The 25,762-nt window shown below is 39.8% G+C and overlaps 1 protein-coding gene across 1 annotated transcript; it reads left to right on the top strand.

Annotated features, from left to right (window-relative positions):
- Positions 1-1,257: 1,257 nt before the first annotated feature.
- On the top strand, positions 1,258-24,738 carry LOC117026081 (nuclear autoantigen Sp-100-like). The gene is made up of 11 exons (XM_033112547.1): positions 1,258-1,598; positions 7,132-7,289; positions 8,981-9,143; positions 10,260-10,428; positions 12,835-12,918; positions 17,161-17,310; positions 18,425-18,499; positions 20,619-20,703; positions 22,188-22,313; positions 23,355-23,408; positions 24,053-24,738. The coding sequence occupies exons 2-8, from the start codon at positions 7,156-7,158 to the stop codon at positions 20,675-20,677; spliced, it is 834 nt and encodes a 277-aa protein (XP_032968438.1). The 5' UTR covers positions 1,258-1,598; positions 7,132-7,155; the 3' UTR covers positions 20,678-20,703; positions 22,188-22,313; positions 23,355-23,408; positions 24,053-24,738.
- The last annotated feature ends 1,024 nt before the right edge of the window (positions 24,739-25,762 follow it).

The following is a 25,762-nucleotide window of genomic DNA, read 5'->3' as shown; positions in this document are numbered from 1 at the left end:
CGATTAGTGACATTGAGCATCTTTTCATATGTCTGTTGGCCATTTGTATGTCTTCTTTGGAGAAATGTCTATTCATGTCCTCTGCCCATTTTTTAATTGGATTGTTTGTTTCTGGTGTTGAGTTGTATGACTTTTTTTGCTTGTTTGTTTTTATAAATTTTGGATATTATCTTTTTATCAGATGTATCGTTGGCAAATATTTTCTCCCATTCAGTAGGATGTCTTTTGTTTTGTCGATGGTTTCCTTTGCTGTGATAAAACTTTTTAGTTTGATGTAGTCCCATTTATTTATTTTTTTCTTTTGTTTCTCATGTCCAAGGAGATATATCAATAAAAACATTAAGGGTAATATCTGTGAGTTTATTTGTTATATTTTCTTATAGGAGTTTTATGGTCTTTCATTTAAGTCTTTAATTCATTTTGAGTTTATTCTTGTACATGGCATAAGAAGTTCGTCCAGTTTCGTTTTTGCATGTGTATGGTAGATGTTGAAGAAAATTTGCCTTCGTTGGTTAATATGAGCTTTTGTCTATTAGCTTTTATCTGTTCCTATATGTGAGGTGATTTCTGTGCTGTGATTAGGGGTTGAGTAAATTCCCCCTTTGGTCTCATTTTCTCGAGTAGGGGAGATATGAGATGATGTTTTTTGGGTCTCATTCTCCCGAGCAGGGGACATATGGATGAGGCTGCTTTTCTGTCCCCCTTTGATCTCATTCTTCTGAGCCGGGAAGACATAAGATGAGGTTGCTTTTCTGTCTGTGCTGTGAGGTGATGGTTAGCTTAGGGTTAAAGAAATTCTTGATCAGGGGTTGAGAGAATTCTCTCTTTGTTCTGTCTGTTTTGCCTGCATCAACAGAGGAAGTGAAAAAATAGGTAAGTTATATCAGGATGACATGACAGGCACGTTGCCAGGCTTTGGAAGGCCTTGGGCTGATGGTCCCAGGCAGGAACAGTAGATGTTACTTGTCCGGATGAACTAGTCCTTCAGCCAGATAAACAATATTTTTATCACAGTAACTGCTGGACCCTCCCCAAACTGGCTATTCCCAGAGGGGGAGGCAAGAACAAAGAACTTGGCTCTAAGGTATATTTTTGAAAGGATATATAAGACACACCTCAGTTGACAGTGTAATTTTCGTCATTTGGTTATTTGTCGTTGGTGATTCTTCATCATTTTGACATTCTGGAAACTTCCAGCAACATGCAGCTTACAATACCCGGAGATGTCCTCACTTCCACCTGCAGACCTGGTGAGGTCTGGCTGGTTCCCAACCTTTTCAGTGTTGTTCCCCACAGATAGCCTTCTTGAAATCTGTTAGCATTTTAGAAGCTTGTATACATCTTGCAGCTTCCAACATCAGAAGGTGCCCTAACTTCCAGCAACAACAACGGCAACAGCAGCAACATTCTTCAGATTGTTAGCATCTTAAAAACTTATATGCAGCTTGCAGCTTCTACCATCAGAAGACGCCTTGACTTCTAGCCTCAGCAACAACAACAACGGCAACAACAACGCCAACAGCAGCAGCATTTCTGGGAACTAACAAGCAGCCAGTGTGAGAGACGCCTGAGTTTCTCTCAGCTACAGACCTGGCAAGGTTTTGATTTATGACTTTTCCGGTGCTGTTCTCTCCCAGTTTGGTGAGCTTTTGGCATCTACCGTAATAGTTACTATCCTATAAAGCTTATTACTACTTTTGAATATGCCTTATTAATATTGTTTGTGTATTTAGCCAAGTGATTTTTTGATCAATAGTAAACATATGTTGAGGTCTCTTAAACGTATATGTATGTGCACTCCTTTGACATGACATTGTTATCAATGTATATAGTTTAGTCTTAACCACCTTTACTTTCAGTCATTAGCACATTTTATTAATTGCCTTTGTCTTTTGCTATTGCATATTGCTAAATAAATTGATTAGATATTGCTAAATAAATAAATTGATTAACCCCACTCTAGTGTGTCCCTCCCCTTTCTTTTCCCCACTCGTCATTATAACATGTATCTGTCCAGTTTTCCCAGCACCATTTATTTAACAGACTGTCTTTATCCCAATGTAAATTCTTGCTTCTTTTGTCATAGATTAAATGACCATATAGGCATGGACTTATTTCTGGGCTGTGTTTTTTTCCATTGATGTATATGTCTGTTTTTATGACAATATCATACTGTTTTAATTACTATAGCCTTGAAGTATAATTTGATATCAGATAGTAGGATACCTCCAGCTTTGTTCTTATTTCTCAGGATTGTCGTGGCTTTTATGGTTCCATATAAATTTTAGGATAATTTATTCTAGTTCTGTGAAAAATGCCATTGGTATTTTGATAGGGATTGTGTTGAATCTATAGATTGCTTTAGGTAGTATAAATTAATATTTTAACTATATTATTTCTAACTATAAGCATGGTATATGTTTCCATTTATTTATATCTTCTTTAATTTCTCTCTTCAGTTTCTTATAATTTTATGAGTACAGGTCTTGTTCTTTGGTTAAATTTATTCCTAAGTATTTTATTTTTTTGATGCAATTGTAAATGGGATTGTTTTCTTAAGTTCTCTTTCTGATAGTTCATTATTGGTGTATAAAAATGCAACCAATTTTTGAATATTAATTTTGTATCCTGCTACTTTATTAGATTCATTTATCAGTTCTAATAGTTTTTTGGTGGAATCTTTGGGGCTCTCTATAGTATCATGTCTTCTGCAAATAATGACAATTTTACTTCCTCCTTACCAATTTAGATGCCTTTTATTTTTTTTTCTTGTTTGATTGCTGTGGCTAAAACTTTCAGCACCATGTTGAATAAAAGTGGTAAAAGTGGGCATTCTTGTCTTGTTACTGATCTTAAAGGGAATGCTTTTAGCTTTTCCTCATTGAGTATGATATTAGCTGTGGGTTTATTATACATGGCCTTTATTATGTTGAGATATGTTCCCTCTATTCCAACTTTGCTGAGAGTTTTTTTATCATAAATGGATGCTGGATTCTGTCAAATGCTTTTTCTGCATCTATTGATATGACCATATGATTTTCATTTTTCATTTTGTTTACGTGGTGTATCAGGTTAATTGATTTGCACATATTGAACCAACCCTGCATACCAGAAATGAATTCCACTTGATCATGATGTATGATTTTTAAAAATTTATTGCTGAATTCTGTTCACTAATATTTTGTTGAGGATTTTTGCATCTATGTTCATTAGGGATATTAGCCTACAGTTTTTGTTTTCTGGGTTTTTTTTTTTTTTTTTGGAATGTCTTTGTTTGGTTTGGAAATCAGGGTAATGGTAGCCTCATGACGTGAGCTTGGGAGCCTTCCCTCCTCCTGGAGTTTTTGGAATAGTTTGAGGAGAATAGGTGTTAATTCTTATTTGAATGTTTGGTAAAATTCACCTGTGAAGCCATCTGGTCCAGGACTTCTGTTTGTTGGGAGCTTGTTGATTACTGATTTAATTTCATTGGTAGTAATCAGTCTGTTCAGATTTTCTGTTTCTTCTGGATTCATCCTTGGAAGATTGTATGCTTCTAGAAATGTATCAATTTCTTCCAGATTGTCCAATTTGTTGGTGTATTGTTGCTCATAGTATTTTCTTAACTTTTTTTTTTTCTGTAGTGTTGGTTGTCACTTCTCTTTCATTTCTGATTTTATTTATTTGGGTCCTCTCTTTTTTTCTTCTCCCCTCCCCTTTATTCTGCCTCCCTCCCCCACTCTGGTTCAAGCCATTGTTTCTCAGTCTAGTTGTATAGGTCATTGCTCCCTGGCCCATGCTGGTATTATGAGCCTTGTGGGGGTGGGGGGTGGGTGGGCGCTGCGCTGAGACAGTTGGTCACCAGCATTGGTCAGCTGCTCACAGCAACTCATGGCAGCTCTCCCCCGCTGCAGGCCACTCACAATGGCTGCTGGTCACTCATGGTGGCTGTCGGCCTCTCATGGCAGCACACGGGAACCCACAGCAGCTCATGGCAGCTCACAATGGCTGCCGAGCAGCTCATGGCGGCACACAGCAGCACGCAGCAGCCCGCAGCAGGACACACCAACCTCCGGCTGCTCACGGCAGCCCAGCTCCAGGGAGAGCTGTTGTTCGCTGGGTCTTAGCTGTAGAGGGCACAGCTCACTGACCCATGTGAGAATCAAACCAGTGACCTCAGCGTTAGGAGCTCGGCACTCTAACCACCTGAGCCACCAGTCCGGCCCTCTTTTTTTCTTGATGAATCTGATTAAAGATTTGTCAATTTTGTTTGTCTTTTCAAAAACCCTGCTCTTGGTTTCATTGATTTTTTTTTTTTTTGAAGTCTCTGTTTTGTTATTTCTGCACTGATCTTTATTATTTCCTTCCTTGTACTCACTTTGGGCTCTGTTTGCTGTTCTTTTTTCCAGTTCCTTTAGGTATAAAAAACAGACTGTTGATTTGAGATTTTTCTTGTTTCTTTAGGTAGCCCTGCATTGCTATGGATTTCCCTCTTAGGATTGCTTTTGCTGTGTCCCATAGATTTTGGGTCATTGAGTTTTCATTTTTGTTTGTCTCAAGGTATCTGTTGATTTCTTCCCTGATTTCATTGTTGACCCATTCATTATTTAGTAGCGTGTCATTTAGTTTCCATGTGGTTTGTGTGTTTTTTTCTTGTAATTGATTTCTAGTTTCATACCACTGTGGTCAGAGAAGACGCTTAATATGATTTCAATTTTCTTAAATTTATTGAGACTTGTTTTGTGGCCTAGCATGTGGTCTATCTTGGAAAATGTTCCATGTGCTCTTGAAAAGAATGTATATTCTGCTGCTTTGGGGTGAAATGGTTTAAAAATATCAATTAAATGCATGTGGTCTAATGTGTCATTTAAGGCCACTGTTTCTGTATTGATTTTCTGTCTCGAGGATCTGTCCATTGGTGTCAATGGAATGTTGAAGTCCCCTACTGTGATTGTGGTACTGTTGATCTCTGCCTGTATGTCTGTCAATATTTGTTTTATATATTTAGGTGCTCCTATGTTGGGTGCATAGATGTTTACTAGGGTTATGTCCTTTTGTTGGATTGATCCCTTTATTATTATGCAAAGTCCTTCTTTGTCTCTTATTATAGTCTTCATTTTACAGTCTATTTTGTCTAAGTATTGCTACCCCAGCTTTTTTCTCATTTGCATTTGGATGAAATGTCTTTTTCCATCCCTTTACTTTCAGTCTGTGTGTGTCTTTCAACCTGAGATGGGTCTCTTGTAGACAGCATATGCATGGGTCTTTTTATCTTATCCACTCAGCTACCTTATGTCTTTGATTGGAACACTTAATCCATTTACATTTAAAGTGATTATTGATAGGTACATAGTTATTGCCATTTTATTATATACATATTTTGATCTTTGTTTGTTTGTTTTCTCCTTTCTTCTGCTTAAAGAAGTCCTTTTAACATTTCTTGTAATACTGGTTTGATGGTAATGAATTCCTTTAGCTTTTTCTTGTCTGGGAAACTCTTTATCTCTTCTTCAATTTTAAATGATAGGCTTGCTGGGTAGAGTAGTCTTGGTTGTAGGCCCTTGTTTTTCATCACTTTGAATATTTTCTGTCCCTCCCTTTTGGCCTGCAAAGTTTCTGTTAAGAAATCAGTTGACAGAGTTATGAGAGCTCCCTGGAGGTAACTGCTTTTCTCTTGCCGTTTTTAGGATTCTCTTTTTGTCTTTAACCGTTGCCATTTTAATTATGATGTATCTTGGGGTGGGCCTGTTTGGATTCATTTTGTTTGGGACTATCTGCATTTCCTAGGTTTCTATGTCTATTTTCTTCACCATTTTAGGGAAGTTTTCTGTCATTATTTCTTCAGATATATTCTCGATCCCTTGTTCCCCGTCTTCTCCTTCTGGTACTCCTATAATATGAATTTGGTAAGCTTGATGTTGTCTCAGAGGCCCATGAAACTTTCCTCATTTTTTGCATTTTTTTTTTTTTCTGTTCTGATTGGGTGTTTTCTACTACCTTATCTCCTAAATTGCTGATTCAATCCTCTGCTTCATCTAATCTACTGTTGATTCCCTCTAATATATTCTTTATTTCAGTTATTGTATTCTTTATTTCTTAATGGTTCTTTTTTATGTTTTCTATCTCTCTTTTTTTTATATTTTCTACCTCTTTGTTTAAGTTCTTCCTGAGATCACTGAGCATCCTTATAACCAGTGTTTTGAACTCTGCATCTGATAGATTGCTTGTCTCCATTTTGTTTAGTTCTTTTACTGGAAATTTGTTTTGTTCTTTCATTTGAGACACATTTCTTTGTCTCCTCATTTTGGTTTGTTTCTATGTATAAGGTAGGGCTATTATGCCTCCTGGTCTTAGTAGAGTGGCCTATGTAGCAGGTGTCCTGTGGGACCCAGTGGTGCAGTCTCCCTGTCATCAGAGCTGGGTGCTCCAGGTATGCCTTTTGTGTAGGTTTTGTGTGCCCTACTACTGTAGTTGAAATTTGGTTGCTGTTTGCTCATCAATGGGAGTGGTTAATCCTCAGGCTGATTGGTTGGGAGGACTGTCCTTGACTACAGTGGAGGAGCTCTGGTTCACTGGACGAGCCTCCAGAGCAGGGCTCACTTTAGCATGGCTCTGGTGTCTTCCCATTCTGCCTTTTGGATGTGTCATTTTTGGAGATAGCCAGGTGATGCTCCAGCTTGGTCCAAAGCTGGCCACCAGGTGTGCCAGCACTGGGGCCTCCTGGGAGGGAACCTGCTGCAGGCCAAGTTAGCTGCAGCCTGTGCCCTGCCCAGGACTATCTTGTATGAGCCACAAGCAATCTGCAGTGGGCTGCTGCCCACACTGAGCTTGGAGGTGCTTCAAGAGGCCAATCTGTGAACCAAGGCCAGATGTCGCTAGTGCTGGGCTTAGGGCTGCTCATGCAGAGGTACGGGACACGCCAAAGTCAGATGCTGCTTCTTTGGGTTTTGTGAACCTTTGAGAGATTTTATGAAACTATGTAGCATAAGCTAAGACAGATCGTAGGGAAACGACACTGGAACCCGCTTGGGTGTGCCCCAAAATTGGGTAGGGTGGGGTCTCAGGGAATTACTAGGGCAGGGCAGACAAAAGGTGATAGCCAGGTTGATGGAGACACAGATGTGGCATCTGCTTTTGTCTACATGCATGGAGGTGGGAGACCTCAACAAAGAAGCAATGGTTTCTGCCAGCTCTTCCATCTGGGAGAAAGCTACCTCTCGATCCCTTACCCTGAAGCTAGACAATCCAGTTCCTCCCCATAAGTTCCTGGCGACTTTCAAGCTGCTGCCAAGCACTGGAGCTCAGAGCAAGTGAGTATGTCAGTGAGTAAGTATATGTGGCTCACTCAGCCACAATCTCCACTGTTTTTCACAGCCAGAAGTTATGGAGAATTTTCCCCCCAGCACTAAAAACCTGGGCTGGGGAGTCTGGAGTGGGGCTGGGACCTCTTGCTCCTCCGGGGAGGACCTCCACAGCCGAGATATCCCTCCTAATTTTTAATGGTCACATATGGATGTGGGAGCAGCCTGTTCTGCATCTTTGCCACTCTTACTAGTCTAGAGGTGGCTTCTTCTGTACGTCTGTAGTTGTAGGGCTTCAGTTCAGCTAGACTTCAGGCGATTCTCAATGATGGTTGTTTTGTAGTTTAATTGTAATTGATGTAGTCGTGAGAGGAGATGAGCACAGCATTTACCTACTCTGCCATCTTAAGTTACCAATTTTTTAATTCTTTCTGGAAGCTTTTAAAATCTTCTCTTTGTTTTTTAGATGTTGTCATTTCAAAATGATGTGCCTTGCCTTGATCCATTTAAAATTCATTTTTCTAAGTACCTAATTGTACCCTTTCAAAAAGTTCATGTTCTTCTACTTTGTGGTATCACCTTAAATAATTCTCTTGGCATATTCGCCTGTGCCTTTTCCTTGCACAGATTTCTTGAGTCTAGTTTGGTGGCTATTATACCACCTAAGTGAATCCTTTTTCTTTCTCAAATTTACTTTTTGTTTTCCCATTTGATATGTTTACTTAATTTTCTGGGAAATTTCCTCAACTTTATTTTACAACCATTTTAATTAATTCCCAAAACTTAATTTTAAAAATATCTATCTCTTTCTCTTTTAGTTGCCTTTTATTTTTTTCATCCTGGTACAATATGTATTCTCAAATCTAAGAATATTAGTGCATGTTGAGTACTGGAAATTCTCTTCTGGTAGGACACAAAAGAAAGCTTACACATCTTCGTAACTTTTAGGAATACAAAATGTTCATCAAAACATTATTATCAGAACAATAAAATGACCAACTAAGAACTAGAATTACAGACTCATGTTTACAATTACTTTCACAGGAAACAGCACCCATTTCTGAAATTCAGATGCTAAAAAGATTATATACAACAATATCACAGACATTTATAGTTACACAAAGAAGAAGTTCCAAGAGAAATAATTGGTATTGTGAAAATCTCAGTTTATACCTTATTACACTGTTATTAAAACCACATCTTATCATTTATGAAGTAATTTTACAATATAAGATGGTATCTGCCTTAACAGCTTTATGTCAGAGAGAAGGCACCTCGTTTTTTATCTTTCTGAGATTTATTTTCTCTTAGTTGTTAATTAAGAAGTATTTTCAAGGTTAGATTTTTTTTTTATTCCATTGGTTTTCATTCCTCTGTTTATTTTGATTTTGTATGAATTTAAATTTTTTTATTTAAAAAATGTTTCCGATATGGTAAGATACCTTTATAATAGCTTTGATAAGGACAGACTGGAATGAATTCTTCAGTCCTGTGTTTAAGTCTTTCTGATCCTCCATGCTTTCTTCAATTACATCTTCTTGGTTTATTGCTTCAACCTCATTTATTGTAGTCTGCTCAGGACCACTTATTTTGTATATGTTGGTTCTTCACAGCCTATCTTTTATCTATACAATCTTATAGTCTCCACAAGCATCTCAGAATCTTGATGACCATTTTCACATAATATCTTTCCTCCCTAGGATGTCTACAGAAGACCAGAATATAGACGACGGGCTTTTCTATGAGACTGTATTCAGGTACTTCAAAAGACATAAGATTGAGATTTCAAATGCAATGAAAAAGACATTTTCTTTCCTTGATATTCTTCGTGACCATGAACTCATCACCAATAAAATGTATGAAGTAAGTGAAGTTATTGTGTCATAATTTGGTAAACAGGCCCTAAACAAAATTACACTTTGATATCCTGGAATCAAATGTCACGGCACAACTAGCCGACTGAAGAGTGGGGACCTATGAGTAGGGACCTTTTCAGGTATTGTTGTAAGTGTTCCTATAAGGTAAAAAGGGAGAGGAGAAGCAGGCATCACTGGAGACAGTCCTGCTCCTAATTGAAGGAATGGTGCTTCATGGCACCCCGTGGAGTTGGGGTGAATTGCACTGGAGATAGGCTGGATCTGAAGTGGGTGTGCTCCATAGATGTATAATGCCTTATAGGAATGCGTACAATATAGTATAAACTAGGAGTTAAAAGTAGTTTTTAATGAATGGATGAATAAATGTAATGAATTGACTTAATGAAATAATAATTGACACAACATTTCATTTCAATGAACAGCAATTTAAACACTTAGATCTGAGAACATTAAAACCCACAGAGAATTAATGTCTTGTTAGGACAAATTTGGAAGTAGATCTTTGCTATTATTTCTCCAACAGTTTTCAGTTTCCTTTTCTTTATCCTTTCTTTTGATATCTCTGGTGTCTTGGAATTTAGATTAATTTTAGCAAAAGACATAGATGGAGATACAGAGACGTCATTTTTTTTTCCCCCTATGAATATGTTTTCTCAATGGCCAAGTTCACAAAAAGGGAGAATTGTCACTTGGTTTCCTTGAGCTCTTCCAGGCCAAATCAGCCTTGAGGAAGGGACAAGCGTTGTCTAGTCAATAGAACAGCAGCTCATCACTTGCTAAATTTATTCCTAAAAACTTTGGCCAGGCTCTTCAAGGGATACAACATCATTTAACTTTTAACTCACCTTTATTCTTCAAACTTGCTCCTTCTTGCATCTAATGTAAATGAGGATGAAGATATCAGGTTCACACATTGGTACTTTTACAGAGGAAAAATTTACTTATTTCACTTAGTAACCATACAAATACATAGAAATTCTAAACATTACGTGAAAAGTTACCAATGTAGGAAAATTGTAATACATTAAGAGAATCACTTTCTAGGGCTTTTGTGTATCTTGAAAGTCTGTGTTTACATTTTCTTCACTCAATGTTTTTTAAGGATTGTCAAGAATCTTGTAGAAACCTGGTCCCTGTACAGAGAGTGGTTTACAATATTCTCTGTGAACTGGAGAAGACATTTGACCTGTCACTTCTGGAAGTATTTTTCAGCGAGGTCAACATGCTGGAATATCCTAACTTAAGTCACGTTTATAAAGGCTTTCAAAATGGTAATTAAGTTTGTTACCTACCTTTTGATATATCCAGAGCCAACTTTTACAACAAATACATATTGAACTGCTACCATGTACTTCACATGGGGATATGCAGTGGGGATACAGCAGTTAAGAAAACACACATATCCTGAGCCCTCTCGAAGCTTATGATACGACGGCTATTGGCGCAACACCCACCCAGAGGTCTGCTTAACTAGGCATTTAGACTCACAGGTCAACCAGACCCACAGTGGCATCGCATTTACTTAGAAGGACAAATGACAAGACACGCAGCATCCCAGTAAGGCAGCATCAGTTGCTCCTCCTCTGTGGGCCCCCTTGCAGCGATCCGCACAGCAGTCCACCGAGTTGACTGCCACCGTCCTTGAGTGACAGCTTAGCTGTGGGTGCAGGACCCACCCTGGCTTAGCAGCACCACGCCCACGGGAGTCAAAGTCTCATGTAACAACTCTGTAGTCATAAGTTCCAGGAGCCCCACGAGGGACAGCCAAGTTACAAGCGTCACCACACTGAAGGAAGACCAAAAGTGGCTGATAGTTCACACACAGTTCCTCCCAGGCTACACGCAAGGTACCTACCTACAGTCACAGGTCACTTTTCACCCTAAAGCCAGTGTTGGCCTAGAAACACCACAGAGAGGCCACCGTTAACTGGTTTCCAGAGCAATGGGCAAGAAAGTTAACCCCAGGTCAAATTTGCTCTTAAAGAAGGTGAAGTGGTTACATTAGCCCTTTCCCCACAAGGGGTGAAACAAATACTCAAATAATCAGAAAAATCAATTACTCTGCCCAAGATTGTTTTTGACACTGTACAAAGCTACAGGTTTGGTTCACCACTTTTTCCTGAGACATGATTTTATACTTTTTAATTGGTACTCAATAAAGAAGATGTCCCTCCAATAATAACTTTTGTTTTGACTTGCTTAGGATGCTTTTTATTCCAGCACAGTTTAATATCAAACTAAGACCTCCAAATAAAGATGGAGAATTCTCAAGAAAAATGATTATGTGAACTGAGGAGGGCAGATGCTACGGGCAAAGGCATAGAGTGTGAAAGGGTCCAGTGTGTCTGCAAAACAAGGACAATTAGATTTTTCTCAATCAGAGACTGAGAAGTAGACCTTGGGATTTGATTCAAAAAGGATAAATTTGAAGTAGATTTTGGAAAGTCTGGCATCTAAAGCTAAGGCATTCCAAGTTTATTTACTGGACATTAAAGAGATTCTACAGGTTTATAGGTTTATAAGTGCAGGTTTATTGCCTCAGGAGGTACCACTGTCATCAGCCCTGGGCAATGTGGGCCCACCACATTCCTTGAGTCCTCCTCCCTGGGCTCATCCCCAGAGTCCAATCCCTTGGTATCTGCTTTTTGGATTATTTCTTCCTCCTCACATTTTCTGGGTCACCATTATGCAGGGGCCCTGGGCTAATGGCCTGCCTGCCCTCTCTGGCAGCCTCCCTGGGTCCCTGGTCCAGGCATCTCTGGACTTCCCCCAATGCATGGACTTCCCCCATGCTTTTGAGGCATCAGAGAGTGTCCTTCTTTTTTTGTTCCTGGAATCTGGACCCCTGGGAGGTCTGTCTAGTTCCTCTGGTTTGTCCTCTGATGTCCCTTTGGGAAGCTCTCACCCTCCATGACCCAATTAGGTCAACCCTCCTCTTGTCCAGCCCCATCTATAAAGCTGTTGGACTTGGTCTTTTATACATGTGAACTTTCTAGGATCCTACCCTGTTTCCCTGAAAATAAGACCTAGCTGGACAATCAGCTCTAATGCGTCTTTTGGAGCAAAAATTAATATAAGACCCAGTATTATATTATATTATATTATATTATATTATATTATATTATATTATATTATATTATATTATATTATATTATATTATATTATATTATATTATATTAAAGACCCAGTCTTATGTTATAGTAAAACAAGACCGGGTTTTATATTAATTTTTGCTCCAAAGGATGCATTAGAGCTCTTCGTCCGGCTAGGTATTATTTTCGGGGAAACACGATAGTCCTTCTACCAAAGAAATCCCTCTGTTTCTTCCTTACAGTTTGAACAGATCAGAAAACCCATTTCACTTCCAGTATTTATTTTGATATGTACTTTCCCAGCCATCTGAATTTTTTTTACATGAGTAACAGGCTCACAATATTTCCATGACTCCTTTATCCTGACATTTGAGTGGCTCCCCTCTGTGTGGGAGACATAAAGGCTCCCTTGTTGGGGGTTCTCCTTTCTGTCCCAGGGATGAGGGGGAATCTTTACCATGAGGATTGGGACCCACTAAGCCCTGAGCGACCCAAGGGCTGAAAATTCCTAAATGTGTAAATTTGAGATGTTGTCTGTGGTCTCTAATGAAGACCTTTAATTGTATTCTCTCTCCCTCTGTTCAGTGATCAAAGAGAAAATTTTTCACCAAGCAAGTGACAGAGTTGAGAGGGTGGACGGCCGTAATATCCAGCTAAAGCTTGAACCAGGTGATTGCGACCAGATAAAAACCGATTCTCATCTGATAAGAGGAAAGGAGAAAGGGAGGTGGGGTCCTGTCCTGAGTGGAGATTGGGGGTCAGGGAAGAAACACTGAGGCGCATGGAGAAGGCAGGGAGGGGTGTTCGTATGAGCCTGTGACCAGAGGCCGATCCTGCAGGAGTGGCTGTGACAAGCCACTGTTGACCCAGTGACCAATTCAACAAAACAGTAACCCAGTGTGTGAGTCAGGAAACCAGACTTAAAGAGAATGATGACCTGGAAGTAATTGTGATTTAGCAAGATGCTACGAGGAGAAGATCAGTATGAAACTGTGACGGGCTAAGAGCTATGGGTTCAAGGTCACTGTGAAAGAGGAGAACCTTAGTGACAGCAGAAGAAAGAACTGATTTAAATGTGGGAGATGATGTGCAAGAGCAGGACTATTTAAGGAGACAGGTAGTCATCTAGAGATAGATGACAGGAAGTGGTAGAGATGTGGAGAAGAGGATGTAGGTACTTTGAGAGAGAAGAAGAAAGAGGGGAAGTGAAAGAAGGGAAAGGGGTAAAAAACAAAACAAAACAAAACAAAAAACCCAAAAAACAAATGAGAACGACCATATTATTTGCACTCGCTTATTGAACGTTTACTGTGGCAGTTGTGGTTTTAGAGCTCACAACTGCCATTAGAGGTTAGTATTACTTATATGCCCATTTTGCAGATAAGGAAACTGAAATCAGAGAGACCAGGCGTGTGGATCAAATGAGCAGGGACGGACCCAGGCATTCTGAACCCAGAGTTGTGTTTTTAACCCTGGACACACCCAGGTAATCTCATGGAAAAGACAGAAACATGAGACCAGAAGAGGGATACATATGCAGAGAGAGAGAGATACAGAAAGAATACCAGGAGCCGGAGGAAGTGGAGGAGCATCAGACACTGAAGCTCAGGGAAAGGCCAGCAAGAGAGAGTGAACAGGTGCATAGGGAGGGTGTGGTGTGAAGGGTGGGGAGCGAGGCACCAGGCCTTTGTAGGAAGTAAGGTAAAGCCACTTACCTTATCAGCGGCAGCTCTGGGGACAAAGGCAGGTTTGCTATGGCCGTGGGTGACAAGAAAAGCCATCACCAGTTATCTGAGTGGCTCTTGGAGGACCCACAGTGAGGTGGCCTGTCTGAGGTTAGGGGTACATCTGATGGCAAGAGTTGTGTGGGATCCTCTAGGTTCAGATTGACGCGTCATTGATACCTGAAGAGGGTCTTCAAATCCTTATTATAAAGATTAAAATGGGATTAAGGGAGAATGGCACAGTTTGTACCTCTATTTCTGAAACAAACTTCTAATTTCTGCCCCCCAGTAACTGGAGAAAGCCTAGGAACTGGTGAAAGCCTGACTTCATCAGGAGCAGGCCGCTCATCTTACATAGGTTGTTCCTGTTGACTCTTCTGTGATCTTTGCAATTCTTGTCCCATTCTAGAATGTGCCGTGGAGTGGGAGTTGCTTCTTTTCAGTAATGATTGCCCAAAGTTGTCAGTCTTTGTATCTCTAACTTTTCCTAGATAACAGTCTTTGTACTCTGGGCTTCCCAAGAGGGTTGCTCCTTCCATACTCTTAAACTTACTGTCATTTTCTGATGACTCTGTCCCTTTGTCCACGCTCATGGCTTCACAGTTTTCTGCCTCTGTCTTGCTTGAATTTGCTCTCGACCTTGGTGCTTTGAAGTCACATCCAGGATGGCCAGCATTGCAGAGAGAGTGGGGGGAGGGGGCGATGTGCATGTTCCTAAGGGTCCGTGTACCCTCCCCGAGGACCTTGGACACCGGGTGCCTCCCGAGCAAACCCTCTCCCATCAATCCCCGGGCAGCAGGCCAGGAGCTGTCTGCCAAACACCAGGCTGACCTCTAGAAAAACATGTTCGTAGTTAAACAACAGAAAAAACTGTTTATGACTCTTGTTCTCCCTTAATCCACTACACCCTTAATAATGTTATTAAATTATTTGAATATTATAAATTTAAGCATTAGTTATAATGATTTAATTTTCTGATCAGTCACAGTATCTCTTGTAGTCATACAGACAATATTTCATTTAATCTTCTCAAATACCTTAAAATGATGGTCTATCATGCACGTTTTTCAGAGGACAAAGAATCAGCTCAGAGAGGTGGCTATTTGTGTAAGTTCACCCACTGAGACGAGGTACTGAACTATGCTGTGAGGCAGTGTCAGAGCAGGAGGACTGGTGACCAACCGCCTGACTTCAGATTCTGCCCTGTGACCTTGGGGAAGTGACTGCCCCTCTTTGTCCCTCCTTTTCATCATATATAAAATGGATGTGATAATGGTACCCACCTCACAGGGTGATGGATTTTAAACAAGTTATGTCATGCAAAGTACTCAGAATCATGCCTGGAACTTCATCAGTGTCCCGTGCATTTGTTATTATTGCTACATTTAGTTATCATCCTTATTTGTATCTTGAGCCAGAATCTGACCTCAACCATTCCAGTAAACTTTGGTATTTTTTTGGAAAAACAGTGATAAAAGCAGTACAAATCTCAGGCCCAGGAAAGTAAATTGAAGGCCACAGGTTCCCCACCCTTATTTCACCCTAGTCTATAATAAATGTCATGTCTTTATTACATGATATTCTTTGGAAATGAGCGACATGGAAGAATCTCAGGGAACTTGCCAAACCATGGAGAGCCCTCGTTGTCTAGCTTCCAGTAGGATGTGCTATTTAAGAAAAGATGTTCTCAATTACTAACTTATTTTTATAAAGAAAAACTTATGGAGTGGTTTTTGAAAGAACTGTTATTCTTTTTTTTTTAAATTAAAGTTTATTGGGGTGACAATTGTTGGTAAAGTTACATAGATTTCAGGTGTACAATTCTGTACTGCCTCATCTATAAATCACATTGTGTGTTCACCACCCAGAGAGAACTGTTATTCTTGTGTGTGTGTGTGTGTGTGTGTGTGTGTGTGTGCGTGTGTGTGTGTGAGTGTGTCTTTTTTTTTATTAATTAAAGTTAATTGGGGTGACAGTTGTTAGTAAAGTTACATAGGTTCAGGTGTACAATTCTGTAATATTGCTTTTCTTTTAACAAGTCATATTTATTAAAAAAGATAACATTTAAAAATATAAAAAATCCAACATGCATCAACCCAAATTCTTAGTGCTTCATGTACCAGTGCAGCTGGTGGGAACAGGAAGGGGTGGGTGAGTGGAAGGAAGTATGACTAGTCATGAGCAGAGGAGAAGGATTCAGTGTGTTTGTGTGTGTTGTGTGTGCGTGTGTGTGTGTGTGTGTGTGTGCATGTGTACATGTGTGGTGCATGAGAGGAGGATTATAAATTGCATTACAATCCAAATGATGCACAGCAATCCACCAAACTGTGTCCAAGAGTCTGACCCAGCAGGGACAGCTGACTGACATGCACAGGGAAGAAAGGGCTGTGTCCATGCCCACCACCCCAAGAGGAGGCTACGAGAAACTGAATGTGGCACAAAACATGCACCAGGGCCCACATTCTATATTAAAATAGGGGGAATTAATTTTTAAATCATACTTTCCATAAATTGCTATGCTTAGAAAAATGTCACTAAATAAAAAAATCCAAATGCACTGAAAAAACATTTATCCGTTCATACACTATTGCAGTTGGTGGGAATGAGTGGGATGGGTTGTTGGAATCATAGTGAGCAGAGGGGGTTGCCACGGGGAAGGGCGTGTGCTGGTCCTGGGTGGTTTGCGCAGGGATTCATTCCTTATCGTTTCCTGCTCTGCTTTGCCTTCTCTCTCTGACCACTGGCCCCTGCACACTTGCTTGCCAGCTCTCTTGCTTGCTGGCTTCCTGCTGGGTTCCAAACATGGGAGACACTGCTAGCAAGACATTAGGAGCAAGGGAGAAGCTGGGCATTCCCCCACCACTGCCTCAGCCTGCAATTCTGGCAGCAGCTGCATCTCACCCGACACCACCTCCCACCAAACATGACAGCCATTGTCCAGCTTCTACCTACCTGGTGACCTCAGCACAGAGCTCACCCTGTGTCCCTCCCATAGCTTCCTGTTGACTATTCTTCAAGTTGCCACCTTCTTCCATTTGAGTTTCTCAGAGCTTCTATCAACTATGTAACCAATCCCCTGGATTAAATTCCCTCTGCTTTAAAAGCTTAGGGAAGTTTATATTTTATTGTTGGACCCTGATTGATGCACAGGTCAAATTAAATATCTATGAATCAAAACGTGGTTTAGGTACAACCCCACCTGAAAATGGACTCTCAGAGGTCCTCTGTGAAACAGAGCAGATGAACGCAAGGAGAAAGAATGCAACCAGTGACAACAATGATGCACTAGAAAACCAACAAGCAAGTGAACAACATACCCAAAAGTCTGAGCCAGCAGGTAAGGCTGAGTGACTGGGTTTTATAGCGTGCAGGGACCAATGGGTACTTACTGGTGGTAGAGAATGAAGTAATACATGAATTAAGAGGACACCTCTTAACAGAGAAGGGGAACTCACACAGACACACAGCTTACAGGAATGGAGCCTGATATATTGATAGGAGAGACCTGAAGAAAGAGAGAGAGAGAGAGAGAGAGAGAGAGAGAGAGAAGAAAGAAAAAAAGAATTAAGAGATGAAGGATGAAGAGCCACAGAGCCTCACGAGGAAGAGAGACCGAAGCAAAAGTCAAAAGAAGTGAGCTACAGATTGCTGTATAATCAATGAAGAATACTTTCACTGGCTGGAGGTGGCAATAAACAAGGTGTGATCAAACAATACGGTGAATGTTTAAATAAAAAATTTATTACGGTAGAAGACACATTGTCATTAATCCCCCACAAAATACTCCCCTTCACTTCGAACACACTTATCCCATCATTCTTGCCACTTTCTGAAGCAGTTGCCACTTTCTGAAGCAGTTCTGGAAGTCCTCTTTTGTGAATGTCTTTAGTTGTGCTGTTGTGGCTGCCTCGATGTCCTGAATTGATTCAAAACATTTACCTTTCATGGTCATTTTGACTTTGGGGAAGAGTCAGAAGTTGCATGGTGCCAGATCCAGTGAATACGGTGGATGAGGACACACTGTAATGTTTAATTTGACAGAAGCAATGCGTAACATGGAGTGTTGTCATGATGGAGGATGAAACCATTTGCCCATTTTGTGTTAATGCATTGTTCGTGATCCATGATTGATGGAATACTTTAAAACATACCTCTCAACCATAGCTCACACCCTTGTTTGACTGTACCAAACAAGTTGAAACTTGTCATAAACAAGTTACTAAGGTTCGAGTTGTTGCTTCCTGTATTGAAGATCCCTGCCTTTCGGTTGGATGGCACTCGGCAGCAGCATTCAAAAATATAATAATCACACCCTGTATGCAGACAGGCTATAAGTAGGAGCATGAGAGGAAAAGAGTAGCTGGGTGAAGTGAACAAAATGGTAACAGGGCAGAGTGAGGTGCTGTTGAATCTCAGCTTTTTTCTTTTTTATCAGTGTTCTTTTTTATCAGAACAAGTGCCCATCCAAATGAATAATGGAGGTGCAAGATCAGAGACACCCAGCCCATTGCCTTGTGATGAAGAAAGTAATTATTACCTGTCTTGCCAATTTTCTAACTATATCTTTGCTTTTCTATGAAAGCAAAAGCTTTCCTTTGTTCTCCCATACTGACCATCTCCCCCACCCACCTTAACACCACCCAAAACACATAACCTTGTGCACAACCTCTGACTGCTTTCAACAGATGTGAGATGCAAGGGAGAAAGAGAGCTCATCTTTTCGTGGAGAGATGTCCCTGGGGAGAGAATACAAAGAGAAAGATCGTAGAATAGATGGTTTGGGGAACACCAAATAAAGTATAAGAGTGAGATAGATTTCAGATAAATTGACATGGAATTTGAACAGTGCCATGTTGTGCAGTTGGTGAAAAGAAATAAGTTGCCACTGGGTTTTAGAAGTTAGAAACATGGAAGTCATCCTGCATGATGCTGCTGGTCAGCTTTGGAAGTAAGGAAGTGAAGGACCTTCAGAAATGAAGGGGCAGGTGGAGGGACTTGACATGGTGAACAAAGGCACAGGGGAAGAGCTTTGGGGATGATTTCAATGCTTGAGATGAAGGAAATATACGGAAAGACAAAACTAATATGGAAGAGGCATACACAGGTCACACTGATGATTAAGAAAAAGGGATAGAATGGAAGAATGTAGGAAACATAACAGAGATAGGATAAACTGAAAAATCTGGTAAGAGACAACAGGGCCAGGTCTAGAGTGAGGCATGGAGACCCTAGGGCACAAGTAAGGAGGCTCTCTCTTGGCACCTTCTTGTGTCCTAGGGACTTCCTTTGCCTCACCCTAGACCCTGAGGGATAGTGATTTTAAAAACGTAGAGAAAAAAAAGTGGAGGAAAAGAGTATGAATAGAGAAAGATACAGAGGAAAGTGAATACCAATGAAGAAAAAAGTGGGGGGAGGCACAAAAAGAACTACGTAGATAATGAGGAAAGGACAATGAAGAATTGGTAGAGAGCAGACAAATCAAGACATTGTCTCATTTGAGGGGACAGTCCCAGTAAAGAAGGTACAAGAGGCTGTTCATAACACATCGAGAAGGGTAAGGTATTCACGATGATCAAAATGGGCTTGGAACCCTCTCAGATAAAAATAGGCCTCTTTTCAGGCATCTCATTCTCTCCATGCTTTCAGTCACTATCTATAATCTAGTGATTTCTAAACAGTCATCTACATCCCAGATCTGTCATATAGGCTCATTACTTCAAGTGTCTGAAGATCTTTATTGGAAGATCTGATGGACGTCTGTATTTGGAGGCTATATCACTTATCTACTGCTGAGTAACAAACAGTCCCAAAACTTAGCAAATGGAAACAATCATGATATTAGGAACCCCTCTCTCAGTTCCAACATTAAAATATCTCTAACCTGTCCATTTTTCTCCATCCTAAGCGTACTCACTCTAATCCAGATCCCTATCGCTTCTCACTTCAATAGACGAACGGTCTCCTTCCTCTTATCTTGCTCCCCTCAGATCCATTCTCTGCACGTCAGCTCAATGAATCTTTCAAAAATTCCAAGCAGGTCATATTGCTTTCCTGTTTAAAACCCAGTACCTTTTTGTGGCCCTCAGCATTTACTCAATACTGCATGGCGTGGAGTATTGAAAGATGCCTACCACAGAGTGCATATTTCCTCATTCCTTTCCTTTCATTCCCTCATGCCACATTCCCACCAACCAAACTCCAGTTAGTTACTTGAATTTGCCAAGCTCTCAACTAAATCTCTGAGATTACATGTATTTTTGGAAAATAGTTTGATATAATCTTCCAATGGTTTTATTTTTAATGGATAGTTTCTATAATGGAATACTATACAGCAGTGAAAATAAATATACAAAATTAACAAGATGTATGTCAGACACATAATGTTGAGAAAATAAATCAAATTCCCGTAACCAAATGACAGAGAAGCTGAAGTGGGGCTAGGGGTGCAAAGCTGCCCTCTGTGCATGAATTTCCTCACGTTTTGCGTAGGACCTGGAGCAACCGCAGGTCACACACATTCAGGCACAGACCTGGGTGACCTAGTTAACAGCTTCTAGGTCTTCCTGATACTCGTTATGGGGTTTCCTGTCTGTGGGCTCCATGGTGCCACCCTGAGAACCTAATGGTTTTTGCGTTTCTGTGCAGAGATCACCATTGATGACTTCGTTGAATTCAGTGATGAAGACGCGTCCCCAGGAGCTTAGTTTCCCCTGGGAACTAAGGAGGCCTGGTAAGGAGGTGGGAGAAAAAGGCTTGGGATACAGGAACCTGAATTATGAGCTATTGTTTCCTGAAACATCTTGTTCTGAGCCCCTCCTGTACCATGGATACAGTTTATCCTGGAATCATATTCTCTGAATTAATGTCCCTGGATCTTTTTGGGAAATGCAGAGAGATAAGAATTCATTATATTATACAGGAGATGAAGCCTTTTAATTAGTGAGTCCTGTTAATCAGTATATGTACCCTGTATTGATTATATAGTAGAAATAGGCTAGCAAAGTGTTTAGTTTGTTTTAAAAGTAGCTCCTTGCTATACCCATAAAGTGTCGGATTTTTACAGTTATTTCTGTAAAACAAAAAGCTAAATATATCTCTATTGGAAGGTCCTATTGTCATCTAATCACAATCTTGAATCATATCAAGAGACAACTCATTCAGCTATCAGATCTTAGCAGAAATAAAGACTTCAGATAAAATATTCTGAAACCCAAAGTATTGCTTTTGACAGAGTCCTTCAGGAAGTCATGACATACATGGTCGTTTTTTCAAAGGACCTCTGTAAACAGTATCTTATTTTTTCCTTTACAACAACCCTGGGGGGCAAGCAGGATGGACATTGTTACCCTTGTTTCTCGATGAGAAAACACAATCACATAAATGTTTCAAGGTCTCTACAAAGTCTCATGGAGACAGAGGGAAAGACAAGACTAGCGTCCTGGATTCTCTGTTATTTCCTTTGTAAAATTAGAGCTCGAAAAGGTCATCAAACTGTTGTTTTCTCAATCCTATGTGCTGCGTGAGTTGCCGTAAGATCTGTCGCTCTTTAGTGCACAAATTGGTGATGTTTTCCCTTTCTACTTTCTCAGAGGACATTAGAAACAAACCTATTTATGAAAACACTAGCAAAAGACATATGAACAAATAAAATTTTTATCTGATCTTGATATTACAAAGGACCAATACTTTAAATAATACATTCATTCTAATTGCTCCACTAGATCTCTGAAAGAAAAATGTAAATTTGCTTCAGTTTTTAGAGAGTGTGCATTCTGACTTGTGCCTTACTGTAGGCAAACTACTCTAAATGTAGTTCCAAAATAGGTCTATGGAACAGACACAAGAGAATATTTCTCAGCCTTGCAAACAGTTCAAGGGGCACCCTGGGGTGAAGGAGGCTCCCCATCTTCAACACAAGATTTCCAAGGCCTCCCGGCATGAGAAACAGCAGACACGGGAAGTGTGAAATGACAACAGAAGGGGTAAGAGGCAGAAGAGAGACAAGTATAGGAAGGTCAGGTTCAAATAGAGCAGAGGTGCCCCTGCCAGTGAATTGTGTCTCCTCTGGGGACAGGAAATGGAGCATCACTAACCTGCAAGGCTGGTGACTGAGAAGGGCAGACCAGAGTGGCCTGGGTGCAGGCCATGATTTGCATGGGGTTTCAGGATTCTTCCATGTTTTATTTGGGAATTTCCTGCTGAATCGGTTCCTAGGTCACACACTGAGACACCTGGAGCATCCTATTCCTTGTGCAGAGGTCAATGACCTTGATACGTCAGGATCAAGTGAGAGAGGAGAGACCCATGAAGTTACCCGCTCAGGACTCCAGACTGACCCAGGTAAGAATATTAAGATTGTGTTCCTGGACGACAAATATCCAGAGTCTAAATCCAGAGCTCTGTGATCCCGATGAATCTTGTCCTGACATTTTCCACATGCCTTGATTTGATTACTTTCAGGACACCATTTTCAGCATTTAACTTCTTTAAACCTACTGGAGAATAGAAAGAGGCAAGAAGGCATTATAAATTGTTGTTTAACTGGATAAGCCCAATCAATTGATATATAGAAAATGTAGCAATAACAGCTAGTAAAGTAACAGTCTTTTTTACTACACACTATCATATCTATTAATGCTAAAAAAATGAAATAATGTACTTAGTCTCCACAAACATGCTTTACTGTCTATAGAGCATAGTAAGCACAGTATTCCACTACTGATAATATTGTCACTAGTTCCCAACTTAGAAAGTCATCATAGACTAATTTGTGCTGCTATTTAATTACTGATGGGAAAAACATGGCTTTAGCTCAGCTACTCTTAAACCCAAATTATAGTTAAAGCACTATCTTACATTGTGAGTTTTTTGCAGGGCTTTTGTGAATAAAACTTCATTTTGTTTTCATTAAAAAGCTGAACAGGGAGATAGATTAACCAGATGATCTCAGCTTTATAGATGAGACAACTGGAACAAGCAAAGTTTAAGGGTTATTTACAAAATCAAATAGAGAGTACAAGGGAGAGCCAGAAAGGAGCCCAACACTGTGATCCTGGGCACCAGAACTAGGTTCAGTTCAGCTGTGTACTAGATTTATCGGGAGGGTCAGGTGTGTACTAGACTTATCGGGAGGGTCACTTCATAAGTTATATAAATGTCTAGCCACTATGCTGTACACCTGAAGCTACTATAATATTTAATGTCAACTGTAATTGAAAAAAAGAAAAAGAAAAAATTCACAAGAATATGAGTACATGAATCAAAGGGTTACACATTTGTATTAGTGTCTCAAAGGAAATAAAAAGCATGTCGTAGTTTAAAAAAGAAGAAACTGTAAAACTTATGCAAACAAATAACTGTTTTCTCCCTCTTACTTTACAGAGCCCATGGATTTCAGAAAATCTCCTACACCCAGAAAAAGATCACAGAAAAGAGGTAAGAGCAAATAAAAACTCTTCATGGTTATGAATGAACAGTGCAACAAAAGGTTCATTCTAATCCTTTGCTATATTCTTAAAGTAAAATATAAATTTGCTTTAATTAATATGGTTTGTATTTTAACTTTTGTATTAGTTAGGCTAACAACTGTAACAAATAAACCCAAAGAAGTCAAGAACTCAAACACGATAGAATTTTTCTTCTTCTCAAGTAAACATTCCAAGAAGTTTTAGATGGGGGGTGGAGGGTCTGACTCTGTTTTAAGTGGTCATTCTGGGAAACAGTCAGGTGGGAAATCTGCCTTTTTCAACACGAGACTTACAAGACTGTACTAGGAAAGCAGCAGAGCTACAAATAAATACAAATACAGTTATATAAACAGCAACAAATCCACAAAGAGACAAGTAAAAGAGGAAAGAGCCTTAAGGCGGTGTAAGAAAATGGGAGACCCAAAACAAAGCAGAGATGCCCACTAGGGGTGAAATGTCTTAATCTCAGGCTCCGGGGACAGTGAGATAGAAAATACTGACCTACCGGTCATGTGACTAAAAAAGGCAGACCATGGATGTCTGTGGGAGGGACAGTCTTGCCCTGGATTTTCATAGCATCCCAACTTTTTCCTGTGTTGTTTCCTCTGTCAGACAATGAGACCTTCAAGGGATATTCGCTTCTTCTGCAGAGAGAAGACATGGAGACTCTTCAGGGTCCAGTACAGACGAGGTGCCCCACCCAGCCCAGAGCTGAGAAGTGGTCCTGATGAGAAGAGTAAGGACGGCCATCACTGGGTCCAGGACATCAGGAGCCTCAGTTCAGAGCTCCTGTTTCTCTGAGCACACACCACACCTGGGAGCCCAGTGTCGGCATTGATCTCATGTGGCCATTTTGAAAACTGCAAAGAAAGAAATCATTATGAATTCAGGCTTGACAAGATGGCCCCAGTTGAATGGCAATGCCATCTTACTACATTTTCTCAGACATATTATCCCTGGAAGTATTAGATTATAGAGTAATGTCCATCCCTACTCACCACCTGTTTTGTAGAGAGCAGAGAAAGTGAGATAGTCAGTTATTGTTCAGTTTTGTCACAAACTTGTTCAAAACTCAGTAACTCTGGTCATACTCTCTAATTATTGACAGAATGAAAAGCATCTGTTTACTACCATCAAATTTAATTTATAACTTTTGACAGATGATCCCCAGCATGATATTGGACCGTATAATGCTATTTGAAAATATCTCTGCAAAAAAAAAAAAAAAAAAGAAGAAGGAATTCTTTTACATTTACAACAACCTAAAAGATAGGCCAGATGCTGTAGTTCTCTCCATTCCACATATGGGGAAACCCCATGCAAAAATTTTTTAAAAAAATTTTTAATTACAGTTGACATTCAATATTATATTAGTTTCAGATGTACAGCATAGTGGTTAGACATTTATATAACTTATGAAATGATGTCCCTAATAATGTTTTATTGTTTTAGAAAGACACTATTGCAGAAGAAATAAATAGCAAAATGATAGTATCTTTTTAAATATTCATTAACACTATGATCTTAGATTTATATTGTTCACATTCATGTCATTTTTAACAGTAAAAGCTTAAAAAGAGAGTGCCGGTCCTGGTATGTAATTATAGATAGATATAAAGTTTCTGATCAACCCCTCTTAAATCTTTATATACTTGTAGATTTTGATAGATGTTCTTCACAATGCAATCGGATTACAGTGTTTTATTTCAAAGTACTTTTGCAAATAAGATTTTATTTTGTCATTAAAAATATCCTTAAGACTTAAGAAGTAAACTCTTGCTATTCCCATTCTGGGATGACAAAATAGATGAACAAATTATAAGGGTCCAAAAAACTGAAGGACCAACAGGGACTAGTTACCCAGGGGTCTCACTAATGGTAACTGTTATATGTAAAAGGCAGAAACATAAGAGCTGTGTCAATGATCAATGTCAAAAGAGCAGGGACACAGAACCTGGCATCTTCACAAGGAATGTATCCATTCTTTTTTTTTTTTTTTAATTCATTGGGGTGACAATTGTTAGTAAAATTACATAGATTTCAGGTGTACAATTCTGTATTACATCATCTATAAATCCCATTGTGTGTTCACCACTCGGAGTCAGTTCTCCTTCCATCACCATATGTTTGATCCCCCTTACCCTCATCTCCCACCCCCCACCCTCCTTACCCTCTGGTAACCACTAAACTATTGTCTGTGTCTATGAGTTCTTGTTTCTCATTTGTTTGTCTTGTTCTTTTGTTGTTTTTGGCTTATATACCACATATCAGTGAAATCATATGGTTCTCTGCTTTTTCTGTCTGACTTATTTCGCTTAGCAT

Source organism: Rhinolophus ferrumequinum, chromosome 8, assembly GCF_004115265.2.
Source record: "Rhinolophus ferrumequinum isolate MPI-CBG mRhiFer1 chromosome 8, mRhiFer1_v1.p, whole genome shotgun sequence".
NCBI lineage: Eukaryota > Metazoa > Chordata > Mammalia > Chiroptera > Rhinolophidae > Rhinolophus > Rhinolophus ferrumequinum.
Note: the sequence above shows the minus strand (reverse complement) of the source record. Positions and strands in the feature narration are given on the sequence as shown.

Coding starts and splice junctions, on each gene's coding strand:
- LOC117026081 (XM_033112547.1), top strand. CDS start 7,156: ATGGTTTCTGCCAGCTCTTCCATCTGGGAGAAAGCTACCTCTCGATCC. Junction 7,290..8,980: donor AGCACTGGAGCTCAGAGCAA/GTGAGTATGTCA, acceptor TTTCCTCCCTAG/GATGTCTACAGAAGACCAGA. Junction 17,311..18,424: donor CCAAAAGTCTGAGCCAGCAG/GTAAGGCTGAGT, acceptor CTTTTTTATCAG/AACAAGTGCCCATCCAAATG.